This window comes from Rhincodon typus, chromosome 9, assembly GCF_021869965.1.
Source record: "Rhincodon typus isolate 14 chromosome 9, sRhiTyp1.1, whole genome shotgun sequence".
NCBI classification, from domain to species: Eukaryota; Metazoa; Chordata; class Chondrichthyes; order Orectolobiformes; family Rhincodontidae; genus Rhincodon; species Rhincodon typus.
In genome coordinates, this window is record NC_063340.1 from 4,081,795 (window position 1) to 4,099,520 (window position 17,726).

At 40.0% G+C, this 17,726-nt stretch overlaps 1 protein-coding gene across 4 annotated transcripts in view; it reads left to right on the forward strand.

The window, feature by feature from the left end:
* aplf (aprataxin and PNKP like factor) overlaps nt 1-17,726 on the forward strand; it is a 229,812-nt gene that overhangs the window by 153,207 nt on the left and 58,879 nt on the right. For all 4 annotated transcript variants that reach the window (XM_048601430.1, XM_048601433.1, XM_020516088.2 and 1 more), the window contains exons 2-5: nt 1,409-1,480; nt 9,068-9,228; nt 10,970-11,177; nt 13,920-14,046. In XM_048601430.1, the coding sequence (XP_048457387.1) occupies nt 1,409-1,480; nt 9,068-9,228; nt 10,970-11,177; nt 13,920-14,046 (568 nt within the window). The remainder of the gene's footprint in view (nt 1-1,408; nt 1,481-9,067; nt 9,229-10,969; nt 11,178-13,919; nt 14,047-17,726) is intronic.

Sequence of the window (17,726 nt, forward strand, 5' to 3'; positions counted from 1 at the left end):
CCCCCACCCCTTCACCACCCCCACCCCTTCACCACCCCCACCCCCATCCCTTCTCCAACCATTTGTAACTCATTTGTTGGGAAGACCAAAACTCAGAAAACCTCTCCTCCACATCTGCCCTTAAAAAACCCTTCTCATAAGCTTAAAGACGTTAAGCTCAAACTTGAAGCCTTCTGCTGCCAGCTTTGGATCTCTGGCTCAATCTAGGTGCACAACCATGGTCTCCTGTAGATTCAGAGTTGACCTTTTGATCTCAGTTTCTGTCCTCAACAAATGCTGCACGGTTTCACCTCTGTAGCATTAGTAGTTTCAGTCTCAGCCCATCTTCTGAGTGCCTTTGTCTCCGATAGAATATTTTGGAATTCCTGGCTAATTTGCTGTCATTCTCTACTCTTTAAGAGTGGCCACTTGTAAAAATATAACTGATCAGAATGAAAACTGAACCATGAATCTTGGAAATATTCAGCAGGCTCATTAGCATCTGTGAATAGAAAAGAGGTTATTGTTCGGAAGAAGAGTCATACTGCACTGAAGCATTAACTCTGTTTCTGTCTCCGCAGTGATGCCAGACCTGCTGAACTTTCTCTATTTTTTCTATTATAACTAGTCCTTTTCAATCCCACTTCCTTTGTTGCACACACTTACAAAAATCTCTCCCAGCTGCCAGATCCCAACAATTCACGCATCTGCAATCACTGAGTCGTTCTCAACTTCATGTTTCATAACTTTGTCCACCAGAAGACCCATCAATGTGTCTGATCTTAATTGTTCCCTCTGGTTTTACTTGAGTTTTTACCACCTTTCTGTAGTCCAAAGCATGTTTATTGGCATAGCTGTTTCTTGTTCTAATCTGATTATACAACATCAATCATTGTCAGAATGGGCTCTCCTTACTCCAGGATCATCCTGGAAAGTGAAGATAAATCTCCAGTCCATCTCTCTCCAGTGTTGTCTCCCTGAACCTCTCTGCCTGCACCTTCATCTCTAACAACAGGTGAGGAAACTGCAAGCTTATTGTTGCTGAATTTGAGAGTGTCTGTTCAGTGATCAGGCTTCCTTCCTCTTGCCATGTTCCCGCTAAATTGCCCAGGGGCTCTGCAGCAATTAGGAATGTGGTGCGTACAACCAACATTCCCCGTAAGTTGGATGTGTCGCAATCTTAAAGGGACAAAACCACACAACAGAGAAAAATTATGGGGGCATTACCACTGCCAATCCCTGAACCCACATATTTCCCAATTTATCATTTGTCTCCTCTCATGGCATTTCTTTGCTCGTCTTACCTGTCTGACAAATTTTCTGCTCTGGTTCACTCTATTCTTCAGGAAGGGATTGTAGCATTCAAATAGGAAAATCCAATGCTGTTGTAATAGTAAGTAACTCTTTTGATGGATTCTTTCATTTGCAGGTTTCCGATAAGCGAGTGTCCAGGAATCATGGTCTCCTCGAAGTGGTTGATGAGAAGTTACGCATCAAACCAGTGAGTAGATTTCTACCTGAACAGTGTAACTTCTGCAAATACAGATAGTAGTTTATACCTGTAGTCAGGTTTTTTATCTAATCTCTAAAGGATTAGAGTTAGGCTTAGTTAGTCCTTTAAATGGCATTCTGTTTTGGATTACTGGGTGTAGCAGGTTACAATCTTCATCATAGAATCCCTATAGGGTGGAAACAGGCCATTCGGCCCAACAAGTCCATACTGCCCCTCCAAAGAGCATCCCACCCAGACCCATTCCCCTACTGCTGCATTTCCCATGTTTAACCCACCTAACCTAAACATCACTGGGCACTATGGGCAATTTAGCACAGCCAGTCCACCTAGTCTGCACATCTTTGGACTGTGGGAGGAAACCGGAACACCCGGAGGAAACACTCTCAGACACGGGGAGAATGTGCAAACTCCATTCAGACAGTCACCCAAGGGTGGAATTGAGCCCAGGTCCCTGGCATTGTGAGGCAGTAGTGCTAACCACTGAGCCGCCATGCCATCCGGTTTCTGAGATGGCTTGGAATTACAGGACATGCATTGTCATTTGATATGCTTCATTTTATGACTTAGCTTCTATGGAAGCTACTTTGGATTTTATTAGATCCACGTTCACGTGGGAACATTTATGGGGCTATTCCTATTCTGTGATATTGAGATACATAGTGTGTCAGTCCTTATTGGTCTAATAAAAACAAAGGCACAATTCATATTTGAGTGTTTTACAAATTCTGACTCCACCGATTTCAAGTGCATCTCTTGGTACCTGTGGATTCACCTTCACTGTCACTGGGTCAAAATACTAGAAATACCTTGCTGACAGTACTCTGGGTGTAGCGATCCCAAAATGTACTGCAGCAGTTCAAGAAGGCACCTTCTCAAGGATAATTAAGAATGGACAATGAGTGTTGGTCTAGCCGGGATGCCCACATCACACAAATGAATAATGGAAAGAAATATCTATAATGATGAGCAAAGGTTAATTTGGGTCTATTAATTTCTGAATGCATACAATGGCTCGAGCATACTGGAAGGTGAAAAGTGGGTTTTCTGTAATACATTTAGCGACACAGAATGCTGGGATCCCAGTCTTTGAGATGAGAAAGTCATTCTAACTTCTCAGCTTTTGAATAGAGATTTAATGCTGTGATAGATTCTATGGATAATTATTCAGTCCTTTGTTTATTATGTATGAAAGTGACGTGTTGAAAGTTTGTCACATTTATTGAAGCTTTTGCTCATCACTATGATGATAATTTATTATCTAAATGAGACAGCAAAGAATTTAGTCCCAAAACACAAAACTGATTTTTGCAGAAAATGTAGCTCTTTTTATATGTTTGTGTGTGTGTCTTTCTCTGCCAAATGTTTAAAAATTGTAACTTGTTTATCTTCAGCAGAATGGCAATTATACTGACCAAATATTATCTTGGGCAAAGTTGATAGTATGTCTGAGGGCCATTAACTAGAAGAGGGTTAAAAAACGTTTACAGCAAAAAGACCTCGGAGTGCAGGTTCATAGTTCCTTGAAAGTGGAGTTGCAGCTAGATAGGATAGTGAAGAAGGCATTTGGTATGGTTGCCTTTATTATCAGTGCATTGAGTAAAGGAGTTGGGAAATCATGTTGCAGTTGTACAGGGTGTTGGTTAGGCCACTTTTGGAATACTGTGCAGTTCTGGTCACCCTGTTGTGAGGAGGATGTTGTGAAACTTGAAAGGGTTCAGAAAAGATTTACAAGGATGTTGCCAGGGTTGGACGTTTTAAGTTATAAGGAGAGGCCAAACAGGCTGGGGCTATTTTCCCCGGAGCGTCGAAGGCTGAGGGGTGACCTTGTAGAGGTTTATAAAACCATGAGGAGCATAGATAGGGTAAATAGCCAAGGTCTTTTCCCTGGGGTCGGGGAGTCAAAAACTAGAGGGTGTTGGGTTAAGGTGAGAGGGGAAAGATTTAAAAGGGATCTAAGAGGCAACTTTTTTTCATGCAGAGAGTGGTGCATGTATGGATTGAGCTGCCAGAGGAAGTGGTGGAGGCTGGTACAATTACAAAATGTAAAAGGCATCTGGATGGGTATATGAATAGGAAGGGTTTCGAGGGATATGGGCCAAATGCTGGCAAATGGGACTAGATTCATCTAGGATATCTGGTTGGCATGGACGAGTTGGACCAAAGGGTTTGTTTCCATGCTGTACATCTGTGTGACTCTATTAGCTGCATTGTTCCCAACACGAGGTGAAGAAAATTTTGACTTATAATCATTAAAAATGTGCTTTAAAGATGTGTCATTTTAGACTTTGGTATCCATTGTGCAGAATGCACTGAACCCTGTTAAATTTAAACACACAAATAAAATTCTTCCTGTATTTAATGAAGTCACTGATTTGTTTTTTCCACAAATATTGTAATCGTTATGTGTGAATCTGATTATTTAAAATATGTGTATTACTTGGGAAAGAGAAATAGAATTCTCAGCTAGAATGTAAAATCAAGTTCTGCAAGGTGTTTTGCACCAGATTGTTGGTAGAGGGCAGCTAGCTCCTATTAATTTTAAGAAAGATACACTACTTTTGAATCTGGCCATATTTTTAACTAGTTTCAAATAACATCTAAACCACATTTGAGTAGAACTTTACATTTGCTATAGCAACAGCTTGTATTTAATGCCTACTACAACAAAACTTGCATGTATATTGTCTTTAATATAGTGAAATATTCTAAGACACTTCATGTGATCTGTTATCAGACAAGACGTAACACTGAGCAACATGAGATTTGGAACAGGTTGAGAAGACGTAAATGTTAAACAAGGACAGGGTTGGGATAGGGAGTGAACTTACGGTTGCTTGCAGTAGTTTCTCTGTTTATTTTGTTCATGTGGGCGTCTAATTGTCCTTGAACAGACGGTGCTGAGTTGCTGCCTTGCACTGCTGCAGTAGCGATGTGCTATTAGGGAGGCCAGGCTTTTGACTGAGTTGAAGGCCACGATTGCGAACAGTGCAGGGCAAAGGAGAGCACTTGACTGGTGGAGGTTCTTCGTGGGAAAGACAAGAACTAGGAAGGCACACTTTAAAAGTAAAGGGATCTCTCATTGAAGATGGAGATTAGACTTTTTTCTAAGAGTTGAAAGTCTGCAGAACTGTCTTCCCCAAAGTGTGATGGAGGCAGAGATAGATTCTTGACTAACCAGGCATTCAAAGGGTATTGGGGTAGGCAGGAAAGTGGAGTAGAGGCCACAATCCAATCATCCGTGATCTTATTGGAAGGTAGACCAGGCTTGAGGCGCTGAATGGCCTATTCCTTCAATTTGTATGTTCACGTAGAAACTGAGCAAGAGATTGCAGTTGGAGGTATGAAAGGATCTCTGTCCCATGGGGCTGGAGGAGATTATATGGATAGGGATAGGGAAAAGGAATGTCATGGAAGCATTTGAATATGAGATATCAATTTTAATGTTAAGCTGTTGCTGGATCAGGAGCTAATTTAAGCTAAGAAGGAAGAGGGCTGTCAGTAAGTAACCTGTAGTACTTATTATGAGGTACAGAAAGTAGAGGTTTGGATCAACCGAAGTTTAAGGGATGGATAATTAGATACTGACTGCGGAACATTCGAATGGTGGATCTGATGATAGGTTGCCCCCACTTTAAATGTTAATTCAGTTTCTATCTCCACAGATGCTACCTGACGTGAGCATTCCCAGCATTATTAAAATGTTATATTAGAAAAACAGAATTTTGAAAGAACAGAAGTATGCGTATGAGTTTCTGCAGCAGAATCTACAGATAAAATTTATAAATATATTGAGGCAAATTAACACTTTTCCTTCAGAAAATAACATTAGATTTTACAGTGTTAGCCCAGTTCAACTGTTGTTTTATATCACTGTTATCTTTTTCATGTTTAAGATTAACTGGAGAAACAAAACAAGAGTTTTCTGCAGTGGGATTTATTTAAGCCATAAATATAAATGACAGGACAGTTCTTCATGCTCTTCTTAACCTTGGGATTTAATCTGTTTTAATGCAGTATTGTGTTAATATAAATTCTTTTAGACCTGTGGAAGTGTGTTTTATGTTACAGTGTTCCTGTGTAAATGCAGGTTGGGATTTTTGGAAGGATAGCGAGTAACTAATAATAATTAATTATTTAGGCCACTTTGAAAATAATAAAATGTGAATCTGATTTTATTAATATTGTAAGGTTCTGCTGAAAATTGACAAATGAAGGCAAGGTAATGATTAAGCAGGTGTATTTAGACTGTATTTTTTTATAGTACATTTATACATTTTGTTAAGTGAGGAAATTAAACTCTTAAACATGCCCTCTAACTGTTGGTAACTCATGAAACTTGTGTCCATCATCCACTTCTTTTCACTTCAGTTTATATCTTAATGGCAAATGGGTAGCATTGTCCAATTGATGACCATTTAGTCCTTCTGCATGAAGATGACTGGCCTCTCTCAAGTGTCAGTCTGTTTAAATTTGTTTCAAAGTAAATACTGGCAACTGTAGCACATGAGCATGATTGTTTTTATATTGAGAAGCTCTGCATTATTAACTGCAGGACTCTTGTAGATCTACAACATGTTCCATTAGTGCAAGATGGTATTTGTTTCCATACCACTTGACATATTGTAAATATTTGAAACTCCAGAAAAAAATTTCCCAAACACGGTTTAAAATAAGTCACAAAGCCAGTGTTGTGAAAAATAGAACTTGATTTATCAGTGACTGGAAACTAATCAGCTACGTGAAAGAAAGATGGCATTGTGAAATCTGATCCCAAAATTTTGGTCATTCTTAATTCTTTCATGGGTGTGAATGTTGCTGGCAAAGACAGCATTTGTTACCTACCTGTCACTGCCTTGAACCATGTAGGCTGCTAGGTTATTTCAGAGGGCACTTAAGAGTCAACCACATTGCTTTGGATCTGGAGTCGCATGTTGGCAAAGCTGGATAAAGATGGCAGATTTCCTTCCCAAAACAGCATTAGTGAATCAGATCATTTTTTAAAATAACTTTTATAAAAGTTTGATTCTTCTGATTTTTATTTTAGCGATATTAACACAATGTCTGAAGAATGATGGTAGACCTTTGATTCTGTAGCTGATTGGCTAGAACTAAGTGTTGATTTGAAATTCTTTCCTTTCAAAGTTTTCAGGTTTTGTCTTTTTCACTTAGGCAGATGGTTAAAGATGCTCCTCGTTTTCAGGATATGATTTAGTGCTGAGTTCTGTAATAAACTGCGGTTTGACCGATCCAAGGGCTGACATTAGGTAAAAGAACCAGTTGTCGTTATCATTTCCTTTAAGTCAGAGTCCTGGTGCTATTCTCTCCCATCAATAATCCATCTCACTGCTCCAAGAAGTAGCATAATCCTGTGCAGCTGAAGTGTATACCACACAATCCCATTTGATCTTCAAGTTACAAAAACCCTCCTGCTACCTTTAGGAGTCCAACTTCAGTTTCCAGGTATAGTCAATGTAAAGGCCAATTTCTTTTAGACCATGGACTCCAAATGGGAAAAGATATTGTTTTAAGCCATGGAGATTGTGCAAAGATGTTTGCAGCTTTAAAAGTAAAACTTACAGGAGCGTTATGAATTGTATATTAAGAGGTGACTGCCTGACAACGTGTTGATTGGTTCCTGGGCAGATGATGAAAATCTTTGTATGTGAACAGCACAGCAGAAAAGCATTCAGCTGCAAAGAGACAACACAGGAAGTAACCAAAAAGATTGAAGAGGGCGGAGCGATAGACATTGTTTCTTTGGACTTTAGTAAAGCCTTTGACAAGGTTCCACATGGTAGACTAATTGGTGAAGTTAGATCACAAGGAATTCAGGGTGAGCTTGCCAATTGGATACATAATTGGTTAAACGGCAGGAGATAGTGATGGTGGTGGGGTTGTTTTTTGGACTTGAGGCCTGTTACCAGCAGTGTTCCACAGGGATTGTGTTTTGTTTGTCATTGTCATTGATGTAAATGATTTAGATGAGAATATAGAAGACATAGTAAGTTTGTGGATGACATCAAAATTGGTGGTAAAGTGGACAGTGAAGAAGATTATCTAGGATTACAAAGAGATCTTGATCGATTAGGTCAGTGGGCTAAGGAGTAGCAGACAGAGTTTAATTTGGATAAATGTGAGGTATTGCATTTTGGTAAAACAAACAAGGGCAGGACTTTGAGTTGTATAAGTAGGGCTTTGGGTAGTTTTGTAAGACAGAGACCAAGGGGTTCGGATACATAATTCTTTGAAGTTTGCGTCACGTGTAGACAGGGTGGCTAAGGAGGCGTTTGCCTTCATTGCTCAATCCTTTGAGTATAGGAGTTGGGAAGTCCTGATGAGATTGTCCAAGACGTTGGTGAGGCCTCTTCTGGAATACCACATGCAGTTCTGGTCGATCTGTTGTAGGAAGGATATTATCAAACTGGAGAGAGTTCAGAAAAGATTAACCAGGATGTTGCTGGGAATGGAAGATTTGAATTATAGGGAGAGTTTGGGACTTTCTTTACTGGAGTGTAGGAGATTGAGTGGTGACCTTACAGAGGTTCTTAAAATCGTGAAAAGTATAGATATAGTGAATGGCATGTGTCTTTTCCCTATGATGGGGAATTTCAAGACCGGGGGCATATTTTTAAGGTGAGAGGAGAAAGGTTTAAAAAGGACGTGAGGGGCAAGTTTTTACAAAGGGAGTGGTTCATGAGTGGAATGAACTTCCAGAGGAAGTGGTGGATGCAGGTACAATTACAATGTTTAGACATTTGGATAAACACATGAATTAAAAAAAGGTTTGGAGGGATATGGGCCAAGTGCAGCCAGGTGGGACTAGTTTAGTTTGGGATTATGGTCGGTACGAGCTGATTGGCCCTAAGGGTCTGTTGTGCTGTATGACTCCATGACCCAAATCTCTTTCTCCTCCTCCTATACGAACATGTAATAGGATATCTCCTAGTAGCTGTTCTGGCTCACCATTTCCTCTGTCACCTCTTCTCTCTGCAATGGCTGTTGTGAAGACAGATGGTCCAGCTTTCATGATAAAATGGTTGGAATGCCAGAACAGGTTTCTCAAAATGAAACCTCAGAAACCAATGTGAAACCAGAAATAATAACACAAAATGCAAGAAGTACTCAGCAAGTCAGGCAACATCTGTGGTTGACGAAACAGTAATTCAGATTGGTGAATTTTTACCAATTGTGATGCAAGTTTGACATTTAACTGTTAATAATGACCACTCAGTAATATTGGAGATGGGTGTGAGATGGGCAGGCTAGGAAGTGGAGTTCAAACTACAATCAGATCATTCGTGATCTTATCAAATGGTGGTCCAGGCAGGCTCTAAGGCTGAATGGCCAACTCCAGCTTGTACATCTTGTCTTATAAATCAATTGCAGCTAACAGAAGCATGCTTCTGTTATTTCAGCAGCAGGTGAACTGTGACAGGGTGAATCAACTATTTTGTGGGCCTCCTGAGAAGCCTTTATGGACCCCAGAGAGTGAAACAGAACATTATTTGACCACCTATTATTGTTAGGGTGTCAGTGCGCGTCAGGTGTTGCTCATCTCTCTTTTTTTTATTCCAGTTACATACCAATCCATGCTTCTATCGGTCATCAAGTGGACACCAGCTTCTGCCCCTGGCTAAGGATAAATGGCACTGGCTAAACCCAGGAGACTCTTTCTCTTTACTGCCAGACAAATATATATTCAAAGTCATCTCCCCCAGCTTCGACCAGACCTTAAGGTGACATAATCTTTAAATCAATAGCAAATGAACATTAATCATATCTACGTTTTTGGATACATTCAACATTAATGGCGTGATGTTTTCACAGGAAGCTAACAAGATAACATTATTTAATCTTTGACTTCACATTCTGACATTGAGAGTATGGTAGAAGCCTACTATATATCAGATGTTGGGGCCCTAAAAGTGAAATGCTGAGCTGGGCCATGTTAATAAGGAGATGCTTACTTTTTCCTATTTGTAACAGTAATGAGGATTTAGATAAAGATTTGCAGGTCTTTGGGAGCTGTGACACTCCCATGCAATAAGCAAATTCAAGGCATATTGAACCCTATTATAACAGGCTACCATGGTTATTTTTGGTGAACATGCTAACCTATGACTTTGTACAGTTAGATCAATAAATCATCTAACTCATGTTGAATAGTCTGTTTCTTAAGCAACTTTTGTGTGAAAACTGATTGCTGTTTTCACAGTTACCATAAATTGATAGATGAATATGTTTTAAACTTGCTCTGTACATGAAAATGCTTAGAATCATATGAAATAGGAGCTGAAGCAGGCTATTCGGCTCTTCAAGCGTGCTTCACTATTCGATAAGATCGTGCCAGATGTTTGTCCTTCAAATTCCACATTGCCATCTACTCCTGATTAACCCTTATTTCCCTTATGTAACATGAAATTATCCACCTCTGTTTCAAACATAGTCAATGACACTGCCTGCACCACCACCTGAGGCAGACAGTTCCAAAATTCCACACCTTTTGAGAGAGAGAGAAAAACCCACTAATTTTAAGACCGTGCTTGCTAGTTCTGGACCCCCGCACAAGAGGAAACATCGTTTCTGTGCGAACTCTTGTTGAGGCCATGCAGGATTATATTCACTACAATCAAGTCACCCCTTTATGAAGTAGACTTCATAATCAGGTGCTGTACCTGCACACTAACCTGTCATGACTGATGCACTGGAACACCTAAATTCCTCTGCATTTCGGAATTCTGGAAGATATGCAATGGAGAAAATTTAGTATATCATTGTCCTTGATAATTGTTTTTGTGCTTCAGTATTTGAGAAGTTCTGTCCTATGTAGAACATAAGTATGCAGTAAGGTTATTGTTTTTTCTTCTGTAAAAGTAAACTTAAATATGATTCTTTACAGTTTCTTTCTGGCTCAGACATTTTCCTTTCCCTTAAACCTCTTTCTGTCCTTCAGTTTTGTCTTTATCCTGGATCTATTGGCCCTAAGAGTTAGTGAAATATATATATTCTGGTGGCAATTGTAATCAGTTATATACTACGTAACGATATATTACCAATACGGGTTCGCACCTGTATGAGAACATTTAAAATACACTTTGAGATAATAAATAGATATTTATAAACTTATAAACTTGAATTAGTTACACCTGTATAAATATTCTGTTCAAATAGGCTTCATTAATCCTGAAGAAGGGTAATACCCGAAACGTTGACTGCTCCTTTCCCCCAGGTGCTGCCTGGCCTGCTGTCTTCCAGCTTCCTGTTTGTCTTCCTCTTCATTAATCCATAGTCTTTTGAGAGCAGCTAGTATTAAATTGAACCAAGCTATGAGAAGGAATTTACATTCACATGTTACACTTAAACCTAAAATGGTTGATATATTGACAAGCAAATTCAAATAAGACTTTTGATTCATGTCTAGAAGATTTTTCTTTCGTCAATGAAAATGTATTTGTGCCACGTTTTAATGCATTGCAGAAACAGCGATCTGTCAAGTTTTAAGGATGATGAGCAATCTAATCCTGCCGGAAGCTCGCGTAAGGAGAAAGGGGATGTCACCGAAGGCCCAGATATACCTCAGGGTTTCTCTCAAAAACCCACTACATCATCTGAAACGTTGACAACAGATGATTATTCCCGACAGCAATCCTGCACAATTGAACCAAATGGCATCTTGCAGAATGTGGTAAGGGTCATGTAATTAGCAGACTTTATGTTTAAACTTTTAAACCAATGAATAATCTTCTAACCCCAGTTTTACACTGCACCTGCTGAGGAAGGGCCGGTTCAACCCCCTGGAATCTTCTAGGATTCAGACTGAGGCTTTTAGAACCAAGACTACTGTGAACCTTTGACTTGGTCTGTAGGATTATTCAGTGTAAGCAAGTTAATATTGAAGTGTGCAAAGATGTTAAAAAAGGGTATCTCATTCTGGCCAGTCACAATTTGCCATGGCTCCCAGACCGGGGAGGTGAATGATTGAGTTCCTGGTTCTGAATGCTGATTGCTGTCTATTGATTTTGTTTTATTTTCTCTGCTGGAAGTATATATGTGTGTGGGTTTGGCTAAAAAGAAGACTCTGTTTGGATTATTGATGTCGGGCCTGCACTAAAAGAACAGCCACTTGGGGGTGAAATCATAGAATCCCTACAGTGTGGAAACAGGCCCTTCAGCTCAACATGTCCATACTGACCCTCGGAGCATCCAGATCCATCCCTCTATAACCTAATTTACACATCTCTGAACGCTACGGGGTCATTTAGCATGGCCAATCCACCTAGCCTGCACATCCTTGGACTGTGGGAGGAAACTGGAGCACTCTGAGGAAACCCATGCAGACACGGGGAGAATGTGCACATTCCACACAGACAGTCGCCCGAGGGTGGAATCGAACCCGGGTCCCCGGTGCTGTGGGGCAGCAGTGCTAACCTCTGAGCCACTGTGCCGCCCCATCCATTTAATTTAAAGTTGTAACCAAATGGTCCTGTTTGTTCTTAATTGACTTATTTAATTTAACTTGCTTGTAACTTGAGTACTGTAGACCTTTGTTTAAAGAAGCTGTCACTTTACTTCAGCCCAAACACACATTTTTACTCAGGTATTATGCACGTGATTAGTATAAGATTTTTGTTAACCATAAAATAACTTAATAATATATGTATTTCCCATAGTTTCTTGGTTAGTTTAGGAATGATGTATTAAAGAACGCAAACACTGTGCCTCTTTCTCTGATGGAAACCTTAACAATTTTTATGATTTTTTTGTAAAATAGGAATTCTCGCAATGCAACTGTCACTTATTGAATGAATTTGAATTCACTGATATTATCTTTTAAGAGTTGTATAAAGAGAGCATTGCCAGTTCATTTTAATTATTATATCTAATTCTAGTTTTTAACTATGGCCAGCTGCTTAACCAAATTCGCAGATAATTGCTGCAAGAGCAACAATTTTCAATTATATGGAACCTTTTTTATATGGAACCTTTTAGTGTTGTAAACTGACCCAGCAACTTTCAGAGGCACAGCAGACAAAGATGTACAGAGTCAAAGAAGGAGACCATCAGAAGGTTACCAAAGCTTGATCAGAGTGTGTTTTAAGAGTAGTTGTTAAGAGGAGAAGAGCATTGTGGGTTTTAGAATGTAGCTGAAGGCACAAGAGTTTTGGACTCTTATTAAGTTGATCTTGTTGCCTTAAAATCAGTGTGTGTATGCATCCATTTATAACAATGGCAGCTAGGGATGGGTAATAAATGCTGGCCACCCAGCGATGCCTACATCGCATTGATGAAGACAAAGAAGTAGGATAAGGTCCTCACTTGGACATCACACTGATTTTTGAGTGCTATTACACAGTGACTTATTTTAACTTGTAAACTTTATTTCTTTTTGGTCATTACACATTATGCAAATTATCAATAAATTATAGTGAAACTTCAGCCAGTTACTTAAAGGAAACACAGATACTTACACTCAACTAAGGTGTCCTTTTTAATACCTTCACTTCCAGTTATCCACTGTCCCTGGTTTGATTGTCTTGGCTCATTGTCATTCCCAATTTGCATCAGTTCTCTGATTCCAGATTACTACAGACACTGCAATGGATATGAAAAACATCATATAAATACCAGTCTTTTTCTTCCTATCAAGAGTCTGGAGGATTTGTGCCATTTATGCTGGTGGCTTTAATGGCTATTCTTTCATTCAGCTCGCCCTACTTTGGAATGGCAGATGCACTCTACACATGCAGATTGAATCATTGCTTAAAACCTTCTGAATCCTTCACTTACTTCCAGATTTCTTAAGATGAATATTTTCAATTATGCAAAAACTACTGTAGATTGAGAAATTTTGTGGATCATATACGTGATCCGCAAAAGTATTGTTTGCTCCAATTCAGTATGGACGAGCTTGAAGTGTGATTTCCTGAACTATCAATTTAAGGTTCTTGGAATCGAAAGAAACAACTGAAAACTTTCTAAATACATTATGAAGATGTAGTCTTTTACTGCCTTTTCTACTAGGCTTTACAAGTTGATAACTTAGTCAAGTTTTTAAAACTTTTTTAGCAACTGCTAAGTAAACTAGAGAAATTCTTTCTAACAAACATTAGAAATGATTGCTTCTGGGCTATCACAGTGTATCAGTAAAGTCATTTCGTAAGCTGCTGAACCAAATAGGTTAGCAACTCACCTTGGACCTTCAGTTTGCAACAGTGCTTTCAGTTCAGCTGATAAGTCAGGAAAAATCAATTGGTCACAGTTTTAGGTCCTGATCACAATGAAATGACTGTCACTATCCAGAGACGATGTGATTGGATTCTGTTGTAATGTTTCTGTACTCTAAATCCATTTGAGGCAAAATGTTAAAATAGGTTGTGAGATAGTCTGACCCATCCTTGTTAACCAAACCAATATTGTGTTCTTTAAGTCAAAGAGTGAGCAACTGAAGAGTGGTCAAGCACCATTGGACACTGTACAAAGAAAAAGAATCTTGCCAGCTTGGATGCTGCAAGTTACTACAGAAATACAAAATCCTTCGACAGTCAGTAAAAAAGGTATGACTGCAGACTACTTGCTTGTTGCAATAACAGTAGATAATCTTGATTGAGTTCTTGTTTGATGCAATGCTACTTTTATGTCCAGAAATATCCGTTATGGCCGTTGAGTCAAGCACCTTCTTTGCTGCCTGCAGATCTAAACTTCTGATCATTAACGTACAGTATTTGTTTTGTCACTGTTATACTGTCACTGCTGTTTCCACATGGAAAGAAAGATCAAATTGCTGTAGGTTCTACAATAACATCTTCATAGTTTTGAAACCGATTTGGAAACTTGCCATTGTGAGGATCAATGTTTTAAATCTTATGCTTTGGTAGAGTATTCCATTGACAACTTAACTGCCACTTAGTTGGATTTTCCACTGAGGCTATTTCTGGCTTCTCAGATGCAACTAAAAAGGTCCTGTGTTAACATACAAATTTGAAGCAAGTGTCAGCCATTTGGCCCCTCTACCCTGTGCCACCATTCAATAAGATCATAGCTGTTCCGATTATTGCCCCAAAGTATTCAGTTATCCCATCTGCACTCCTCTCAAAAAGACAGTTCCAAAGACACTCAACCCTAATCCTCATCTTTGTCTTAAATAGAGTGCCCCTTGTTTTTAAACTCTCTGCCCTAGTTCTAATCTCTTGCACAAGGAGAAAGATCCTTTCAGCATCCACCCTGTCAAGTCCTCTTGGGATCTTGCACGCCTCAATGTTTCGATCGTTACAGTGCAGGAGGCGGCCATTCAGGCCAACATGTCTGCACTTGCTGTGAGAGCTTTAACTTAATGCTACCCTTCTGCCTTTCTCCCCCATTGCCCTACACACCGTTTGTATTTAAATACTCATCCATTGCCCTCTTGAATGCCTCAATTGAACCTACTTCCACCGCAGGCCGTGCATTCTGTACCCTAACTATTTGCTGTGTGGAAAAGGTTTTTCTCACCTCACTTTTTTTTGTTTTTTTGCAAAACACTCTAAAACTGTGCCTTCCATATTTAAATCCTTTTATGAGCAGGAATTGTTTCTCTGTATCCACTCAGTTTTTGAAAACTGTTATCAGATCTCCGATTTGCCTTCTCTGCGGAAAGACAGGCTAAACATCTCCGATCTTTCCTTATCTCGCAAGTGTCCAATCCCTGCAACCATTCTGATAAACCTCTTGTACAACCTCAGCAGTGCATTCACATATTTCCTGTAGTGAGGCACCCAGAATGGTACACAATATTCCAACTGAGGTCTAACTAGTGTCTTATTTATAAATCATCATAAACTATCTACTTTTGTAATGTACACCCTTATTTATGAAACCAAGAATGATGTATACTTTTACTGCTTTCATTACCTGACCTACCGTCTTCATTAACTTATGTGCATATACATCCAGGTCTGTCTACTCCTGGACGTCCTTTAGAATTGTACCAAATATACTGTCTCTCCAAGATCTTTGTACCAAAGTGTATCTCCTCTCATTTCTCTGTATTGAACTACTTCTACCACCTATCTGCCCACCCCATCAACATGTTGATGTTCTACACTGTCTTCCCCACTGTATACAATTTTTCCAAGTTTTGTGTCCCTATCCACAAAGAGCTACATCATTAATATATGTCAGAAAAGGCAAAGGTGTCAGTACTAACCACTGGGGGATCTCCACTACAAACCTTCGTCCAGCCTGAAAAATCAGACCGCTTCTTATTCTAAACTCCAGCGGATGGAGGCCCAGCCTGTCCAATATTTACTCCCAAGATTGCCCTCCCAACACAGGTATAATTCAAATGAGTCTGTTCTAAACTGCATGTAAAGCATTTGTATCATTCCTTCAATAAGGACAGCAAAACTACACACAATACTCCAGGTAAGGTTTCACCAGTGCTATGTGCAATTGTCACAGATCATCCTTACCTTTTATTGCCAGGGGAATGGAATATAAGGTAACATTCCATTTACCTTACCAACCACTAGCTGTACTTTATGATTTAGAGACCAGCATATCTGTGATGCTATTGGAAGATGAACAGGGGAGGACCTGATTGAAGCATTTTCAGACATCCTGAGGTCATAATGAGTGCTTTTCAGATGCAAGGACCATTGAGGTTGGCAAATAATGTTTGGTATATTGATTTAGGAACAGCTTCACATTATCTGGCAGTACTGCCTTTATCTATCTGTCACTAAACCACACTGATGTTGAGTGGAAGAATTGGTAATTACCCATTGATACAAACTAAACTGTGGAATTGCTTGCTTGTCATAGACTGTGATCCGATGTTTTGTTTATTCTAGTGATGAGATAGGCTGTTGTTGCTTTCTGGAATTAATGGTGTTCATGGGTTGTCATCTTCAATTGCAACTTAAGGACGCAGTTACAACAACAGCTTCTGTTCATACTGTGCCTTCAATGTAGTGAAGCACCCCAACATGCTTCACAGAAGTGCTTTAGAGCAAAATTTAGAGCAAACTGAACCACATTAGAAGATAATAGGACCAATACTGAAAACTTGGTCAAAGAGGTAAAATTTAAGGAGGAGAGACTGAGACAAGGTGAGGTTTACTGGAGAAATTGAAGAACTAAGGGCTTGGGTAGCTGAAGGCGTGGCCTTCAATAGTGGAGAAATTCAAATCAGAACACTCAAAAGGCCAGAAGTAGAGGAGTGCAGATATTGTACAGGGTTGTGAGGCTGGAGGAGTTTATAGCGATGGGGAGGTTTGAAAGAGCTGTGGGGAAGTTATGGTGATAAGGAAGGGCCTAGGAGTTGGGGGAGGTTTAGGAGAGAGGGAGGGGTTAGATGTGAAAGAAGAGTATGGGCAGGAGGATGTTACAGATACAGGGAGAAATGTATGGGCTGCAGGAGGTTAGAGATGGGTGAGGTCTGGGGCTAGAGAAGGTTACTAAGATAGGGGTATGGGGGCTGGAAGAGTTAGAAATGGGGAAGAGTTTAAGGCAGGAGGAGGTCACTCGGCCAGGGGAGGGGGTGGTGGGGCGGGGGAAGAGTCCAGGGGCTAGAGGAGGATGCAGAAATAGGGAGAAGTCTAGGGCTAGGGGAGAGGTTTAGAGTTTGAAGGAGGTTACAGAGATGGAAAGGGATGAACTAATGGAAAGTTTTGAAAATGTGAATCAGAATTTTTTTAAAAAGCAAATCATTGTTTAACTATGAACCAATGGAAATCAGTAAGAATAGGCATGAATGAGACTTGATATAAGTTAGGACATAGGCAGCAGAATTTTGGATGGTCTGAAGTTGATGGAAGGTGGGATGAATACTGGGGAATATTGGACCATACAGCACTTCGAGTCTGCTCCACCATTCAATCATGGCTGGTATGTTTCTTAACCCATTCTCCTGCCTTCTCCCTGTAATCCTTGATTCCCTTACTAACCAAGAACCTGTCTATCTCTGCCCTAAATACACTCAGTGACTTGGCCTCCACAGCCTTCAGTGGTAATGAATTCCACAGATTCGCCACACTCTGGCTGAAGAAATTCCTCCTCCGCTCAATTCCAAAGGGTCATCTTCTCCCTCTGAGGCTGTGTTCTCACATGCTAGTCTCGCCTACAGTGGAAACATCATCTTCACACGCACTCTGTCTAAGCTTGTCATTATTCTGTAAGTTTCAATGAGGTACCCCCCCACCCACTCCCATCCTTCTAAATTTCATCGAGTACGGACCCAGAGTCCTCAACTGCTCCT